This window comes from Dermacentor andersoni, chromosome 3 (genome assembly GCF_023375885.2).
Source record: "Dermacentor andersoni chromosome 3, qqDerAnde1_hic_scaffold, whole genome shotgun sequence".
NCBI classification, from domain to species: domain Eukaryota; kingdom Metazoa; phylum Arthropoda; class Arachnida; order Ixodida; family Ixodidae; genus Dermacentor; species Dermacentor andersoni.
The window spans coordinates 139,623,519-139,639,852 of record NC_092816.1 but is presented as its reverse complement, the minus strand read 5'-3'; the positions used below and the strand labels follow the sequence as shown (position 1 = coordinate 139,639,852).

At 51.7% G+C, this 16,334-nt stretch overlaps 1 protein-coding gene across 2 annotated transcripts in view; it reads right to left on the bottom strand.

The window, feature by feature from the left end:
- ssh (Protein phosphatase Slingshot) overlaps nt 1-16,334 on the bottom strand; it is a 330,763-nt gene that overhangs the window by 111,500 nt on the left and 202,929 nt on the right. For both annotated transcript variants that reach the window (XM_072287309.1, XM_050173200.3), the window contains exon 3: nt 6,204-6,298. In XM_072287309.1, coding sequence (XP_072143410.1) covers nt 6,204-6,298 — 95 coding nt within the window. The remainder of the gene's footprint in view (nt 1-6,203; nt 6,299-16,334) is intronic.

Below are 16,334 nucleotides of genomic sequence, written 5' to 3'. Positions count from 1 at the left end.
GTGGGCGGCGGACGAAGCCCGCGTGGACGCGTACTACGAGCCGGTGCGGATCGGCGGCTCGTACCTCGAGTCTCACGTGAGCGCCGCCAGGGTGACCTACCACCGCAGCTTCGACCTGGCGCGCAGCATGTGGGGCCGCGAGCGGCTCATGTTCCCGGAAGACCCCGAAGGCTGGACGCTCGATCCGGCCTGGCTGTCCATTTACGACATCCAGGACAACCGCTTCTACGTCCTGCCGGCCGTCCTCCAGCCGCCCTACTATGTGGAAGGAACGGCGCCTTCCCTCAACTACGGAGGCTTGGGCTTCCTGCTGGCCACGGCTGTGCTCACCGAACTGTTCTCCCACAACGCGGAGCAGGCAGCCGCGACGTCTTCCGACGGCAAGTTCCTGGCACGTTCGCTGCGCACTGTGCGCGCACGTCTCGTCGAGGCCGCGGCGCGTTGGGGTGCAGGGGGAGCGCACGACGGCTCCAGGAAAGACGCCCTAGCCGCGAGACTGGCGTACCTGTCGTACCATATGCACGAGGACTTTCGCGACGACCCAACCGTAGAAGGGCTGGAGACGGTGGCGCCGGACCAGCTCTTCTTTATCGGCGTGGCCCGCACCCTGTGCACTCTAGCCCGCAGTCGCCACTACGCTCGCGTTGTGGGTCAGCGAACTTTGGTGGAAGCGCTGACTGCGATCGACGACGCACTGCTGCCGCTTCCAGAGTACCGGGACGCGTTCAATTGCAACGCTTCTGATATGCATCGATCAATTGCCAAATAGCATTTCATCCTCGATAAAACTATTTAAATACAATATTGTTGCATTATCGCTACAGTCTGCCCATAGCCGGATCTATTCTATATGTATGCATATTCGCACCACCATCGAATGAATAACCCTAACAAGAGTCGTTTTCATTGAACCGAGCATATTGAGTCGTCATGAACACGCGGAAAAGTGTACCACCACTTTTATACGTGTTTGCAATCGGAATATGTCTAGCGTGTCCAGTTAATTTAGAATCGAGCCTTGCTCGTATCGTCTCGTAATGTCGTATGGTCATTACTTGTTAAATAAAAATCCATGCTGCAATCTAGACTTCAGCGACTATGAAAATTCTGAGGTTTTACGTGCCAAAACCACGTTCCGATTTTGAGGCACTACATATTGTGGGGTGCCTCCGGATATTCTGACCACCCAGAGTTCTTTAATTATGTGCACCAAAATCTGTGTGCACGACCGTTTTTAGCTTTTCGCCGCAGTCGAAATTCGGCCGCCGCGGCCGGAATCTAAACGGCGACCTCGAGTTCAGCTGCGCAACGCCATAGCTACTAAGTTATCGCGGCGGATATTTCGGCGACTGACATTTTCCACCACGGCGAAATTCCTAGACCGCACGCGTTTTCACAAGCTCGGTTGAAAGCACTACTACACAATCTAGTCTCCTGTCATCGCGGTTTCATTGCCCTATCATCATGGAAATGCTCATCTGCGGCCAATATTCTACTATGACAATACAACATTATTTAGCTCACACTAGTCTCCGTGTTTTCGCAGAGCCTCGCCAGACAAGACCAGTAAAACCAATAGCGCTCAGTGATGTTATTGACAGGGGTAAAAAGGAGGCTCATTTGCTTCACAAAGTACAGATGGTAACAGACAAACTTTAAAGAGCGGCCAGCCAAGGATTATCATCCAAGTCGACAGTCGCCCCCGTAGGCACACGCTGACTGCGCAGTTGACGTCTCAGAAGGCCACGAAAATAAATACAGGGTGTCCCAGAAGTCTTTTTCTAATTACAAACATGCACCGGCTATAACACCACTGTATTTCTTCTTTTGGGGTTATGTCAGACTTGTCAAACACCAGTGGACGACATAGCAGCATTATGGCGCAGAATTACTGACGTCATAACACCCATCCCTCACGAAATGTTGATCAACACATGGGTAGAATTAGAATATCGCCTGGATATCCTTTGGGCAACGAAAGAAGCACCCGTCGAAATTGTATGTGTAAACAAAAACTGTCACCTGCACTTAAAGATAAAATATATGTGTCTAAATGTCATATTTTCTACCTTCTGCATGTTTGTAATCAGGAAAAGACTTCTGGGACACCCTGTGTGTATGAACAGCAACTACAACAAAGTAAGTTCCTAATTAGTTTGTTAAATGTCACTAACAAAACTACTAGAGTAAATCACCTGGATTATGGTAATAGTGTGAACGTGTTTATTGAAATTGGGATGGTGAGGTTATCATATGGGGCGTTTGCGAAATATTTTCAAAAGTCCCAGATGTTTACGTACGCGCACGCAAATGTCGTTTTACTCTCTTTGTATTCGTCATTCGCTGAACATATAGTGACGTAAATGGACACGGGTATAACAGAGCTTACGAAATTAAGCTCTCTCTTCCTATAATTTCTCCAACAGTGCACGTGTGCCCCTGTAAAGCTGTCTTTTCTGCTCGGCAACTGAGCTATGCGGCATAGCCAATGCGCAACAAGAGATGCCGACGACAGGCCGCCGCAATGGTGACGTGATCGAGTCATTAGGGCGTCAATATTTAATATCTGTATTTTCACCTTTTCCAGCTTTTGTTCAATCTCGGGCTCAGCAAGAGAAGAACGGCAGATTGGGCGAGCTTGTGGTTTTCCATAACGTTTAAGAACAGCGCTAAAGGCGTACAGCGCTGGCAATGTGAGTGTGTGTCCCATACTATATTCTGTTGTCCGGTGTACGTTGTTGGATCTTTCTGGACGAAGGTTCATCCGTAGCGCTGCGACCACTTGTTGCATTTGGAGACGATCCCACCGCTGTCAACCAGTTGCCGGATCTGGAGGACAATCCCAATTGCTGTCCCCCAGATTTTTGGACCTTGCCGTTGGGTGCGGGAGTTGGCCGAGGTTGAAGAGGACTTTGAGATGAAAACTGGAGGTTTATTTACATTATTTACAGTGAGAGTACAAAGAAATTAACAGTCATAAAAGTCATTACGGGCCGGCAGCAACTCGGACGCTGCGGCCCGGGGCAAGAAGCTCGAAAGAGATTAGTGAAGGAATGCTCTCGGTCGCTGGCTTTTAAAAGTCACGTCACGTTCGGCCAATCGGCGAGCCCGCTCAGGTGGCGTCATTTTCGGCCAATCGGCGAGCCCGCTCAGGTGTCGTCATTTTCGGCCAATGGTAGGCGCCCGTGCGATTGTGTCACACCCGGCGCACAGGGTCGCTCCTTGGGCCCCAATTGTCCGAGCGCTTACTTCTCTCTGCGGTATTGCCATTGTGACTTGCAAGCGCCGTCACAAAGGCGGATGGGGGCGACGTTTCAGTGCTACAAAGCAGCTTTGCTCGGGCCCTGCGTTACCTGGAACCGTGCCAGACTCCCGCTACACTTTCTGGAAGAGTCGAGCAGTGAAAAGCTCCACCTGCGGCGCACGAGGTGGGGGACAACTCGCTTGCACGTGCCGCGCCTCGGGAACGGGGTAGATGTGCTTCTGCGCTCCTTAATTAGCTGTGACGCGATTCGATGTGGTCTGGTGAACTCGAAGTAGGCTCAGGAAAAGGTCCCGTATCTAACAACGCCTTTAGCGCTGCTGTTAAACGTCATCAACAAGACAATAGATAGTTCTAGAAGTGTGTAACCCAAAGTTTAGGGGACGCTATCGGCCAGGCGGACAAAAGAACGCAAAAGGCCTAGGAAGACGTTTTGGCGCTCAATGTGTCAGCGCACAATTTTTGCTGCGCTGCAAGGACCGAGTAATGAATCAGAAGCGGCAGCACGGCATGTTTTCGCCCACGCCCCCAAGCGCTCCCTCCCCATTTGGATCCTCCAGTGCGGGAACGAGAACTATACGAGCAACATCCTGAAAAGAGCCAACGTTCCTTCCGATTAGAATTGGCTTATGAACGGCCAGTTCTACTAGTGTCATGTTGTTTAGTGGCGGTGAAGAACGAGACAGTGACCGAAGTGTGGATCACGAATCAATATCTGTAATGGGGGAACTTGTGCCCAGAAAAACAACAGCACAACGGATAGCCGCGATCACAGTCGTCAGTCATCGAAATGCAACCTCGCGGGTCAAGTCCATCCGCTACTTATGCATGCGTCAAAGAACATTTTAGAATAACCGCTCGTCCTCGCTTACAGCCGAGGATGCGCAACAGCGTTCACGTCGCGCCAGCAATTTGATTAGGCAATATTCATTTGGTACAGAATACAGGAGAACATGCAAGACATTTTAGACGCAGTAGGCGCGCGTTGAGCCGAGCGACAGATAGATAACGGTGACGATTCCGCTGAAATATGGCCCCCATCAGAAAGCCAAAGATTGCACAGTGGTACCACGGTTCACGAACTTTAATTCGCTTCACGATTCGTGTCCCGAACCGAATCAGTCGTGAAGTGAAGGAGCGCTTCGAACAGGAAACAATGTAAATGTGGTTAATCCGTTCACACTCTGGGGATTTAAAGAAAAGTTATTTCAATACAATATCAAAATAAATTCAGTACTGTACAGTGCAGTACAGTAAAAGGATCGTATAACGAGAGGTAATACACACACATTCCTGGCAGGAGGGAGAGGAGGGTGGGTAGCCTACGAGGCAGCCGATTAAATAAGCCCAACATGGCGATCTCTTTCAAGGATTTGCTCCTCCCTTGCGAACTGAGCCTTCGGCTAACAAAACAATTTGTGCAGTGTGATTTGTTTTTCTCCTTCTCAACACAACCACCCGAAAACGAGAAACCACGTTGTCGTTGATAAGGTTCAGCACTCTGTTCGCTGCAGTGATGTTGGAGTCGTGCTCCACAACGAAGACCTGGCGTTCAATCAATTTTCCCAAAATAGATTTGATGGCATAGCCTACCAGTAGACCTCTTCGTCAGAGTAGAAAGTTCCTCGACAAGGGCCTTCTGTTGCTCAGCGTGAATTTCAGCAAGTTCTTCTATGGTCAGCTCTCCCTTATGGTCTTCAAGAAGTTCATCCATGTTTCCATGAACAAAGCCCTGACTACAGAGAAAGCCCAGACCCTTACTCCTACAGGTGGACAGAATATCTTCGACTACCTGTGCCTCAAATTCTTCAATGTCAAGCTCAATGACGTAATCGGTCAACGTTCTTTCTTCAAAACTTTATAGTAATACACTTCTTGAACTGGGGGGGGGGGGGGGGGGGGGACGCACCATTACACAGCTTATACTTCAAACCTAAAAATCAATATTAAAGTAATATTTACTATAAATAAAGGTGCTTTTACTTAGCGATAAATGGCATCATCCGAGCGTCACAAGAGCTATGTCCGTGAACCCGATACGACGTTCGTGAACAGAGGCGGAGTTCTAGAACCTAGGTAAAATTTTGCGAACGCCGCTGTTCGCGCACGGAAACACGTTACAACTGTACTATCGACATAACTTCAAACGCGAAACAGTCAAACGTGACTAGGTGGCGCAGTCGCGTATCCAGCTCAGCCTGCGTCGGTAACAGTAGCTTTCATTCAGGATCTGAAATGAACATACGGCTACACAGCGTGCCTAAAAACGGAATACAGAACGACTGCGCATAGCACTGCCTTGTGCTTAGCAGGAACAGGAGTTCCGATCAAATTTCTCTTGGGCTCGCGCTTCAATTAAAGCTGACGATATATGCGCGATAACATAAGCCACTGCTGCAATTTCTTACACAAGGTGGGAACAACAGCCTTTCTTTTAGCTGCCTGCATAACTTTTTGTGTAAATTACAACGTCAAACTAAAATCCGGGGTTTTTCAGGCCACACACACGTAGTCATTATGAGGCACCCAGTAGTGGGGGGCACTCCGGCGTGATTCTGACCACCCGGGGCACTTTTAAACGTGCAACCAAAGCGAAGAGTACGCGCGAGTGCATATTTCGCCCCCACCGAATTGAGGCCGCCGTGCTGAGGTTGCAATCCACGACCTCAAACTCGGGAACACAACGCCATAGCCAGTGGGCTACTGCGACGGATAAAAAGCTACAACACATACCTTCTACGATGTTAATTTGAGAAAGTAAAGCAAATTTTATAAAAGTAATCCGTCCATCAGCGATCGTCACATTGAACCCGACGTCCCCGGCAAGGACTGATGAATCTCTCGGCAAAACATGTTCAGCCCCGTTATTTCCTGAACCACGCGGTTCCGCACAACTAGAAACGAATGCCCGAGGAGGGCACGGAGGCGGGCAGGCACTCACCGACGTTGTTGTTGGAGCAGCGGTAGACGTGCATGGACTCGTCATGAGGAAGCACCAGCGCCGTTCCCTTGACTGCAAAGTAGGTCTCGCTGATGCTGCACAGAGAAGGAGAGCGCACGTTGAAAAAAAAAAAAAAAAGGACTCGAACCATCGCGTTTCAAAGGCAGAGGGTCACTGTAAAGTTATCGTCAACCGTAATCCGCGTCGAAACACGTCAGCCAGCGACAGAGCTTTGCACGTTTCGGCAGAACTCATTTGGGTAAATGCGGGGAAATGTTGCGAAGTATAGCGTCAAGCCCGTTTCACGCGCTGCGTACCGTCCGCGATTCCGGCCGCGGCAGAATTCATACTTTCGCAGTGACGCTGTCTCTGACCAATGGCAGGATGGGAACGGGGCGCGACGCACAAGAACTTGCGCTCGCTCATGTGGGAAGTGATGATCGCGGCGGCGGGAGGCGCTGGAACTCGCAGCATGTGAAGCTAACTATTCGTCATGGCGCTACGGCGCCGCTGGTACGCATCATTAAGGAGAACATTTCCTGCGAACCGTCCCGGACTTTCCTCACCGTGGCTGGCTGCTATAGGACAGCACTACCATGTTTACTACCTTTATCGTGGAAGCTAGCATTGTTTTCTACGGAATCACACAGTGATCAAAGAAAGGACACGTAAATATCCTCGTTGCGAAAATACAAGTCAGCGAAAGCACAATTCCTTTAATAATGCCAGCCTTTTTTTTTTTTCTCCTACACTTTTTCAAGCTTTGGGGTTTGGTGCAACTTCTTGGTCAGACTTTGGCCGAGTAAGAAACAGCTTACTGCTGCACTATATCCAGGGTGATCGACCCGCTCTAGCCCGCGTGCCGATCTATGGATAAGGTGTGATAGCAAGCGGGCCCAATCCCGCATACAGTATAACGCGCCGTCACGTGGGTAACGCGTGCCCGCGTCTTTTGCGTCTTCACTGGCAAGCAGGTACCAATCTCTACGGTGGAAAACGCTCTGCAAAAGGTTGGGTGGCATTTATTTAAGCGCTTCACGAAAGCTTCACGTCTAAGACTCCAACATGCGAGTTGGATGTGCATAATTTTGCTTTATTATTATTATTATATTTATTATTATTATTATTAGTAGTAGTAGTAGTAGTAGTAGTAGTAGTAGTAGTAGTAGTAGTAGTAGTAGTAGTAGTAGTAGTATAAAGAAAAGAAATTTCGTCCACTGGCGCTACATGGACGGGAACCGCACGAAGGTAGACAGCGCTACTTAAAAAAAAACGCGAAGACATCCATATGCCGACGGCGGGTTTGGAGGACGAATCATCTGCGCCACACCGGTCGCGACATGCGCGGTGCCACACGTAAGCGGGAAGGAAGCTGCACCTGGCATTGCTGTGCGCAAGGCCACCGCTTTCTCGCGAGACGCTCGCCGTGCCGACCCACCGCGCCTTCCGCCGCGCGGGTGGTTGCCGCGAAAACACACACCGCCATGCTGCTGCGTAATATATTCACAACCGACGGGCGGCGGAAACGATCGACTCTAACTTGACTCGGCATGCAATAATGCATGCGGGCAAAGAGAAAGCGAGCTTCGCTAACAAACTTGACGGCCTCAACGTCGAGAAGAAAATGGGCGTAACACAAAAGAGAAGCACATTAAGTGCTGTAACATCGTACGAGCGAGCGGTGCGGAAGGAAAAGAGGAGAACAAGGCTGCGCGGGAGTTTAGGGCACGATCCGAGCTGAAGGCTGCAGGGACAGCGAGGCGCAGGAGGTGGGGGGGGGGGGGGGGGGGGGGCGCTTTCAGATGTCTGCTCCCACACTAGCAGAAAGAAAATATACGCACGTTGGCGCTTGTATCCAGCGAAAGAAAGGCACGGGCGACTCTCACCTTATGATTATTCAAAGTTGTTCTGGTTAAAAAGAGCACACGATACCGACGCCACTCCTCACTTCGTGCTGCCTGCGAGCGGCGCGTTCTCCCATCTTCCCTTGCCCGCTCAAATCGGTCGAGCAAACCAGCAGTAAAGGCATAGCGTGTACTCGTGAGACGGAAATTTCCGGAGAATGCCGGAAGTTTCTGCGTGCAAGGCCGCAGCAAAGACGATACCGTGTTGTCTCAGCCTCATTCTATCATAACTATATATTATTTGTCGCGTGAAAGTATGTTTTCGTGGTTTGTCGTCGTCATCGCTACTGCTGCCGTAGGTATTTCGCTGTTACACCGTAGTGCTTTGGCTCGTAGTACCTCCGTCAAGTGGCATCGTTGCTTACGGATCCTCTGGGCGTATCTGCGTGCATTCTGCGGCCGACAGCCCGATCATTCGCTTACCAAACGTTACGCAACCGTTATCGTGCTCCGCAGTCCCACGAACATTCCTCTTAAGCCCTTTGCCCGTACATAGAACTCACACGTATCGACGCACGCGAAAAGCCGCGCCAGCTTCATCAGAGAGAGCCCCGAGGAGTTAACGACCTCTCGTGCAGCTCCCGGCGACGTCCCGTCGCCGGTGACGATGCGTGACCGCCGCCATCGCACGCATATACATACCGCGCTGCACACGTGGCAAACGCGATCTACCGGAGTCGGCGACTTCATACAGGCTGCACCGTAACTTATGCATGACGGAGGAGAGCGCCGCGCTTTAATTCGCGCCAGGGGTGTTGCCACGGGCACGCGGCGCCTCCGTGGCGACACATCGGCGCCACATATACACCAGACGTGTCGCACGCGAGACGCAGGAAACTGGTACCCGCGCAGACGCAATGCCTCGGGCGCGCTACATTGTGTTGTGCTCTAGTTCGATTCACGATTGCGCCCAGTTTAGCCGACTAAGCCACGTATGAGCGCGGATACAAAGGCAGCCTAAATCAAGCCGAGAGTTTTTCGGCCGGGCAGCTAAGCAGAAGAGGAACTGGGCACTTTTCATCTGTTGCCGCTATTCTTTAGTATGCGCCAACATCGTGACACAATAGACAGGACATGCCTTCTCGTTTATTAGTTTCTATGCATCCCGTTCATAACCGCGCACCGTTATCATGCTGTGAGAGTGAGCGCACTGGTTGCGCGCGCGCACACATAAATGTGTGTGTGTGGCCAGTAATTTTGTTGTAAATGAGCAGAAAAGACGCGTGCGCGCTAGCAGATGTCTGTAGCTTTAGTCGCCTGAGCTGTGCGCGTACAGAGGTGTCTGCATGCTTTTCTACAATATACCAAAGCAGGCCAGCCCCGTCAACAGTGTCACCACAGTAAGGCCTCGAGCCCGCTGCATCTCTAAGACCGCCACGGCGGGCTATGCGTTTTCGCCGCAGACGACGCTACACGTCAACGGTCGCCAGGCGTTTCGTGCGCGTTCAGACCTTGAGTATATCGCAGCCAGCACACGTTTTTTTAACGTTCGCTTTCGGTAACGAAAGTTGCGCCCACCGCGGGCCAGCAGGCACATCGCCCCGCGGGGCTCGATTACGGAATGTCGCCGCGCGGGCGAGCGACGCCGCCGCGCCCGATGCATGAGGCGAGCCTAGGCACCAGCCGAGCGTGGCGGCGGTGCATTCGAAAACTTGCAAGTAGGCGCGACTGCGAGCCGACGCCGCAAACGACGCAGCCAGAGCTGGCGCTCACGAAAGCCGCGAAGGTCACGAGACGCAGACGACACAGCGGTTTCTTCGACAGCGAGGATTGCTAAAACCGATGCTGGATGCTCTCCTATCACCCAGAGCGGTCAGTCTGCGGTTAGCAGCCAGGAAAATACCGTGCCTTTAAGGGAAGCTTTCAGGTTACCGGTAATCCTACGTTCGAATGGTGGAGAACACACCGAGGAAAACGCAGACACTATGCAATGCCCTGTTTCTTAAGAGTAGTTTTCTCGTTATCGCGAGCAAACTAGCCAGTGGAGCTAATCTTACTAAAAGAACAAGACAAAAATTGTGTCCGCACGACTGGACGCGGAACGTGAGAGTCAAGGTGTGGCGAGTGCTAACCAAACAAACTAATGCTAACGACAAACGACATCGGGAGTCGTATAGAGGACAAAGGGTGACGCCGGCTTGATCACGAAAGCGTGCCGATGACACCCGATTACGGTAGCTGCGGCACACTTTTTCCAGGGAGGTCATGGGTGAAGCAATAAACTCCCAAAACCGAACCGCAAAAATACAGCGCGCATTCCATACGCAAAAGTCTCGCGTATTTGTTGCGGCCACACCCGCTCTGCTACTAGGCGGAGCGCACACGCACACGGAGTATATTACTGCGACCTCATTCAACTCCCCCGTCAAAAGGGCGGATGGGAGCAGAAAAAGAAGTACTCGTGCGCGTACAAGGGAACGCTATTAGGAGGTCCTCGCTCTATGCAGGAAATGTGTCGCTATCTCCAAGCAGGTATACAACGGGGGGAAAACGAGCCGTCCGATGTCGGCGCACACCTACTTCCGCATCTCGTTCGCCGCATGACGGGTGACAAAGGGACAGAGGGCAAAACGGGAAACGCACCGTAAGGCGGACAAAAAAGAACACATCGCGCACATTTCGCGCGCCTCTTGCTTGCAAAGAGCTGTGGAGAGTGTAAGAGGGACGTAAAAGAAATAAACGTTCGGCCGCAGGCAACCTCTGACCCACCCGCTCCGCCTCTGCTCGGGGTGCCCGCACTGCCTTACGGTGCGGCGGCGCGGGCCGGTATTTTTAGCGGCAACCGGGGAAAACGCATGCGCCACGGATGTAAGCGAGAGCGCGCGCTCGGGAGGAGACGCTCGCGTCGCTAACGCGCACCAAGGCACGACAGGGAGAGCGCACACCCACCGGGTATGCATACGCGCGCGAATATCACAGGCGCGTCGCATCCTCGCACCGCCTGTAACGAGCGACTCGTCTTCCGTGTATGCGCGACAGAGACAAAAGGAGGTGGTCGTGTAGCGGGGCAGCATGCGGAGGTGGGGTTTCTGCGCCACAGCGCGTTACGAAGGTGCGCTCTTGCGTGTCCCTGCTTGCCTGCCGGTGGAAGGCGCACTTTCTCCCGAGAGAGAGAGAGAGAGAGAGAGGGGGAAGAAAACGCTTCACATTCAATATTGCCGCACATATTCTCATTCTAAACAGCGTTGAACCTCCTGGGTCTCAAGAGTCAATGGATGTTCGTTCTCGGCTTGCCACCGCGATGCCCAACATTATATGTATTGCGCGACGCACCAGTTATTCCTCGGCATGGATACGACCGCGAGCAGAACGTTTTCGACGACCAACATGAACGCGGGCATATCGAAGATCACATACTGACTGAACCCCCTCTCACCGCCCCCCCCCCCTCTTCCCCGCCGCCGTCATTTTATGCCCTGCGTGGACAGAAGAGCCGGCGAAACGTTCCCGAGCAGACATGCCACACACTTCAGTTTATGTTTGCGCGCGGCTGTCAGAGTAAAATGGCGAATGCTTTTAGTGTGACATCACAAGATACGTTGATAGTGCAGAAAGACAATTCATGACGTCACGACAGCTGCAGAGGAAGCGGCTAGTAGGAAAAACTCGTGTAAAGTTATATCGTGAGCGAGTGACTTGATAGGTGAATGGTAAATGTGAAAAGAAATTAATTAAGCATCCTATCGTAACTGTTCCTAATTCAAGATTAATTAAGACTGTTTACTTGTGGGCTAATGTTTTGCTGCTCTCTCACTCTCTCTCTCACCTTTGAAGGAATTTCTAGCATTGCTTTAATTGCTTCGGATTTGAGCAACCATCTCCGATTTAGCCGCAATTAAGGTACTTATATTTGAGCAAATACAATATTTAGCTACCACATCGCAAGTCTTCAAGAGCACGGTAATCCCGCGAGAGCTAGAGGTCCAAACTGGCGCCTTAATTTCACTGGGAATAACAAATGCAGCCTCTCAACCTCCGTCACGAACGCACACACGAACAGCCGCGGAACCTCGGGCGAAGATTACACCGCTTCACAAACTCCATTGAATACTGCGGTTTTCAGTCTTTTAAAAAGGACAGATAGCGCGACGGGTGCATAAACAAAACGAAAGCGCCCTTACAGTACACTAGACAGTGAGTCGACGGTATGTCCACATGTCACTCGATACGCCAGACTATAGAAACAATTGGATCAGTTTACCGTGCCTGCACCAAAGTCCGCGCGCCAGTTCACGCAACCGTGTTGTTCAAACAAACGTCTCCGCGTAACGAGAGACGCACTTTCGCAGCCGGCTTCTACACATCTGTCAGTGCGAGCGGGCAATGACCGATAACCTTCCACGGAGAGTGTGACACTCACGCGAGACGCTGGCGCAAGTGCCGATTACTCCGAAAACGCGAGCACGTACACGCGCGAATAACGCCGATAAGACCGGTCTGCAAAGCACTTCGCGTGCGCGTCCATTCGCGTGCTTGAAACGGTGAATGGAAAGTACGCTTCCGCTAAGAACGCGTGTCTAGCGAGCCGAAGGCGAAAGGGGTCCAGGTTAAAATGGGACACTGATCATTCGGCTTCTCTTGCCGCTAGGCCGCCTGGAACTTACGGGTTTTCCTCCTTAGCTTTTCCTTTCGGCAATAATCGTTATGGTCACTTAACTGGCTTCAATGTTCGGCTCGTCGACGTCCGTCGCAACATGTGCGCGCGGGGTTTTTTAAAGCATGAAGTGTTTTTAGCCCCCGTTGTCGGCGATCTTCAAGAGAAATTGAGATAAAATCCAGAGCCATTGTCCGGACACTCAAGACGATAATGGGACGAGGCTGGGGCGAGAGCGAAACGACAACATTCGGGCATCGTTGCGAAAGCAAAACGAGATCACCCTGGCAACGAGCCAAAAATTGAGAGAATGTAGTCTCTGGCCCCCAACGCCTCGAAGAGGACAGCATTACATACGCTAGTTACTGCCCAAACAAGTTAAAAAAATACTGATTCCGATTTCTTCCTTATGTTTGCTCACATGACCTGTAACTTCTAGTACGCTGAAGTTTAATTTGTCATTTCCAATAGCGGGATCCAAAAGGCAGATGCAGTGCACCATACACTTTATTGTCATCTTCTGGCGCTGAGACAGGGTTGCCTGTACTCTTTTGAACGCCAGTGGTCCGTGAGTTACGAGGCGTGGTTTTTGCGCGGCCTCCTTCGAGAGATGGCGCCACGCTGCGTGACCAGGCCGGCAGCATGCCGCGCGCCGCAGATGGTTGCGAGATGGTTGTGAGTAATCGTCGTAATTACTCCAACCAATCTTCTGTGCCCGTAGCAATTACATGCTTACAACTACTCTCGATTATGGAAGAGCCAGCATATTTTTTTAACCTACACCGCATCTGTACCGAAAGGAATCGCGCCGAAATGCACATGTAGCTTCGCACTCCAGAGTCATTAAGGTTGCGTTATACACACGCACCTTCCTTCCATCTCAATGCCACTTACGATGGATGTGCAAAGGAGCTGTCATACCCTAGTCACACGAAAATGTTCCAAAGGCCATAAGGGTCGAGGGCCTTTGAAAAATTGGAAATCGAACTCGAGAAAGTTGCGTTGCAGTCACGTGGCAGCTTTCAAAGACCATCGAGAGTTTCACTTGTCGCTGGTTTCGTTCTTGTTTTGTCTGGAGCGAAAACTTAGTTGAAGCAAGCAATTTCCTTCGCTATACTTGGGTTACTATCATTAAAGCGCTTTAGACTGCCAATGACATCATTCGAGATAAGCTGCGACCCACTTTTACGCAGTGCTGGCAACGTTGTGGGCAGTGTTAAGAATGGCCGTACGGGGTGGCAACGTGCCAGCTTTCAGCCCGCTGCACGTGTTCCAAGCCCACCAGACGGGGCGCCCTTCGGAGAACTGCGAAGAGCCGGCAGCCACGTGGCGCGCGATCAACTCAGGAAATTGGTACTTGGCCGAGCCATACGGGACAAAGCAGAGTTCTACGAAGCCCTCTGACGTCGGCACTGAAAGCTGGGCGGTACCGAGAACTGTCCGGCCTTTTCACCTGTGTGTGAGTGCAACACGAACATTTCCGTTCACGGGGCCCTCGAACGTGTCAGCCTTTGTGTGTGTAGGCTCGAACGTGTGTGCCTTTGTGTGTGTGAGCCATACTGCGGAGCGGCGGCAAGTTTACAATGATTGGACGAACATTCCCGACTATTCGTGCTCCGTCCACGCCGAACGATGACGTCGAACTATGACGTCAAGCGGAGAGCTTATAAGCAGCGTTTGCCGGCTGCTAGTGAGTGCTCGTGTCGTGCTCGTTGTCGGGAGCTGAGTGCTCTGTCATGCTCGAAATGTAGTAGTGAGCTGTGTGCTCGTAAGCTGTTTGCTGTATGTTAGTTTTGCGGGCTCCTTATGGGAGTCGCGCTAGTCTGCCAATGTATCCTGCTTAAACTGTTAATACGTAAATAAATCCTGTTCACCGAGTTCCTGTCTACGACCTTCATCTCCTTCAAATGGTGGCAGCGGCGAGATAGTCCGACGACTCCTACATCTGGTCGACAGCGGTAGGACCGTCCGACGAATCTAATAGCAGTCGTCGCTCATATACTGATTCACCGCGCTTGTCTTACCTTGTTGCCTGCACACAGCGAAGCGAGTGGAGTAACTGTGCCAGGCCGAGTTCAATCGCTTCATCCGACTGGTTATAATGGTATATTTATATCGATTATTTTTGACTTGACACGGACGCTGATAATTATTTAGAGAATGTTTCGGCCGCACACATTCCTTTTGCGCGTTGGTTCGAAAAAGCTGCTACGAAGGCGCGCGACCGCGCCATTTCAAGGCCTTCGATTTTTCGGTAGAATTTCGTGCAACTCCGTCGACTCGACTGGTAATTTACTCGGTGAACGTCTGATTCGCCCGAGTAGCAGAGCACCCAATTCGCCGTTGAGTCGAAATACTATTGATTCAAGGGCCTTCGAAGTGCCAGTGTGGAGGCAAAGCGTCGGTAATGGAAGAAGGCGCGCCCGCGTGAACTATCACTCCGCGTTCCACAACGTGTCCGTACGCGTGTTCCCGGGCGAAGGTGCGACTCCCTCGGTACCTCTTTCAACTCCCGTTGCACGTGTCCCGGAAGGCGCACAGTATTGTCGCACGAGTATCAGCGAGCATACCCGAATTTCGTCCAAATGTCGCCCTGCGAAACAGTCCGCGCCGGAACACTGGAGTTGGAGAAAAATCGAAACGCCGGTAAAACCAACCCAGCCATCAGCACTTCCGGGCCCGGGAAGTGGCGGATGGCGGACAGCAACAATGACGTCAGCATCCAATCGTGGATGTGTCGAAAGAAAGAAAGAAAGAAAGAAAGAAAGAAAGAAAGAAAGAAAGGAAAAGGTGTTCTAAGCGCAGCAAGCTTACTACGTACGCACGTAATTCGATGGAAACCATTTTAAGGAGAGCTTTTGGAGGCAGCAAGTAGGGAAGGAAAACACGGGGCGAAACGTTATAGACGCGTCCTACAACGCCGACATGTATCGTAACGAAACTTTGATACCCTTGGAACCTACCCCAAAAACAAATAAAGTTCGAAGGCAGTTTATTTGGTGGTCAATGGCCGTCAAATTATCGCCAATTAAAAATTAAAAGAAAAAAACAATGCTAGGACGACAGCTCGAGGCGGAGAATCATCGGAGTGTAAACGACCCAGAAATGCAAAGTCCAACGGGACCTACGGATAATGTGAGTGGCAGTCCAGCGGCCAACAGAGTGAATAAAGGAAGTATAGTTCAGTAGTAGCAGTAGTAGTAAGCAGTCAAACGTCTGCGGTCTCTTGTTTTTTTCTCGCTTTCCCTTTCCTTTGAGAGCCGGTCACGCGACACCCAAGTCCCGTGCCGACGGCGGCAGATCAAGACATCCACGCGCGTCCTCTTGACATGTGGCTGACGAGCACCGCCGCGCGACAACAAAGGGGTCGCCTTGTCGCGGCCACGGCATTTTGAAAAAGAAAGGCCCCCCCGGGCCATTGTCGCCACTCGCGGAGCGCGCCCGCCTTTTCAGAGCAGTTCAACGGCCGCGCCGCCAGCGCCCCTCGACGCGGTGTTTTTGCTAATAGCCCCCGCTGTGTGCCTTTCCTGCCCCCGGGCGCCGTCGTCCTCGCAAATTGCCCAGATGGCCGAGCAGAGGCGACGCGTGCAAGGAGTGGCGCTTCCAGCCAAAGCAGTTCCTCCACCACGCGTC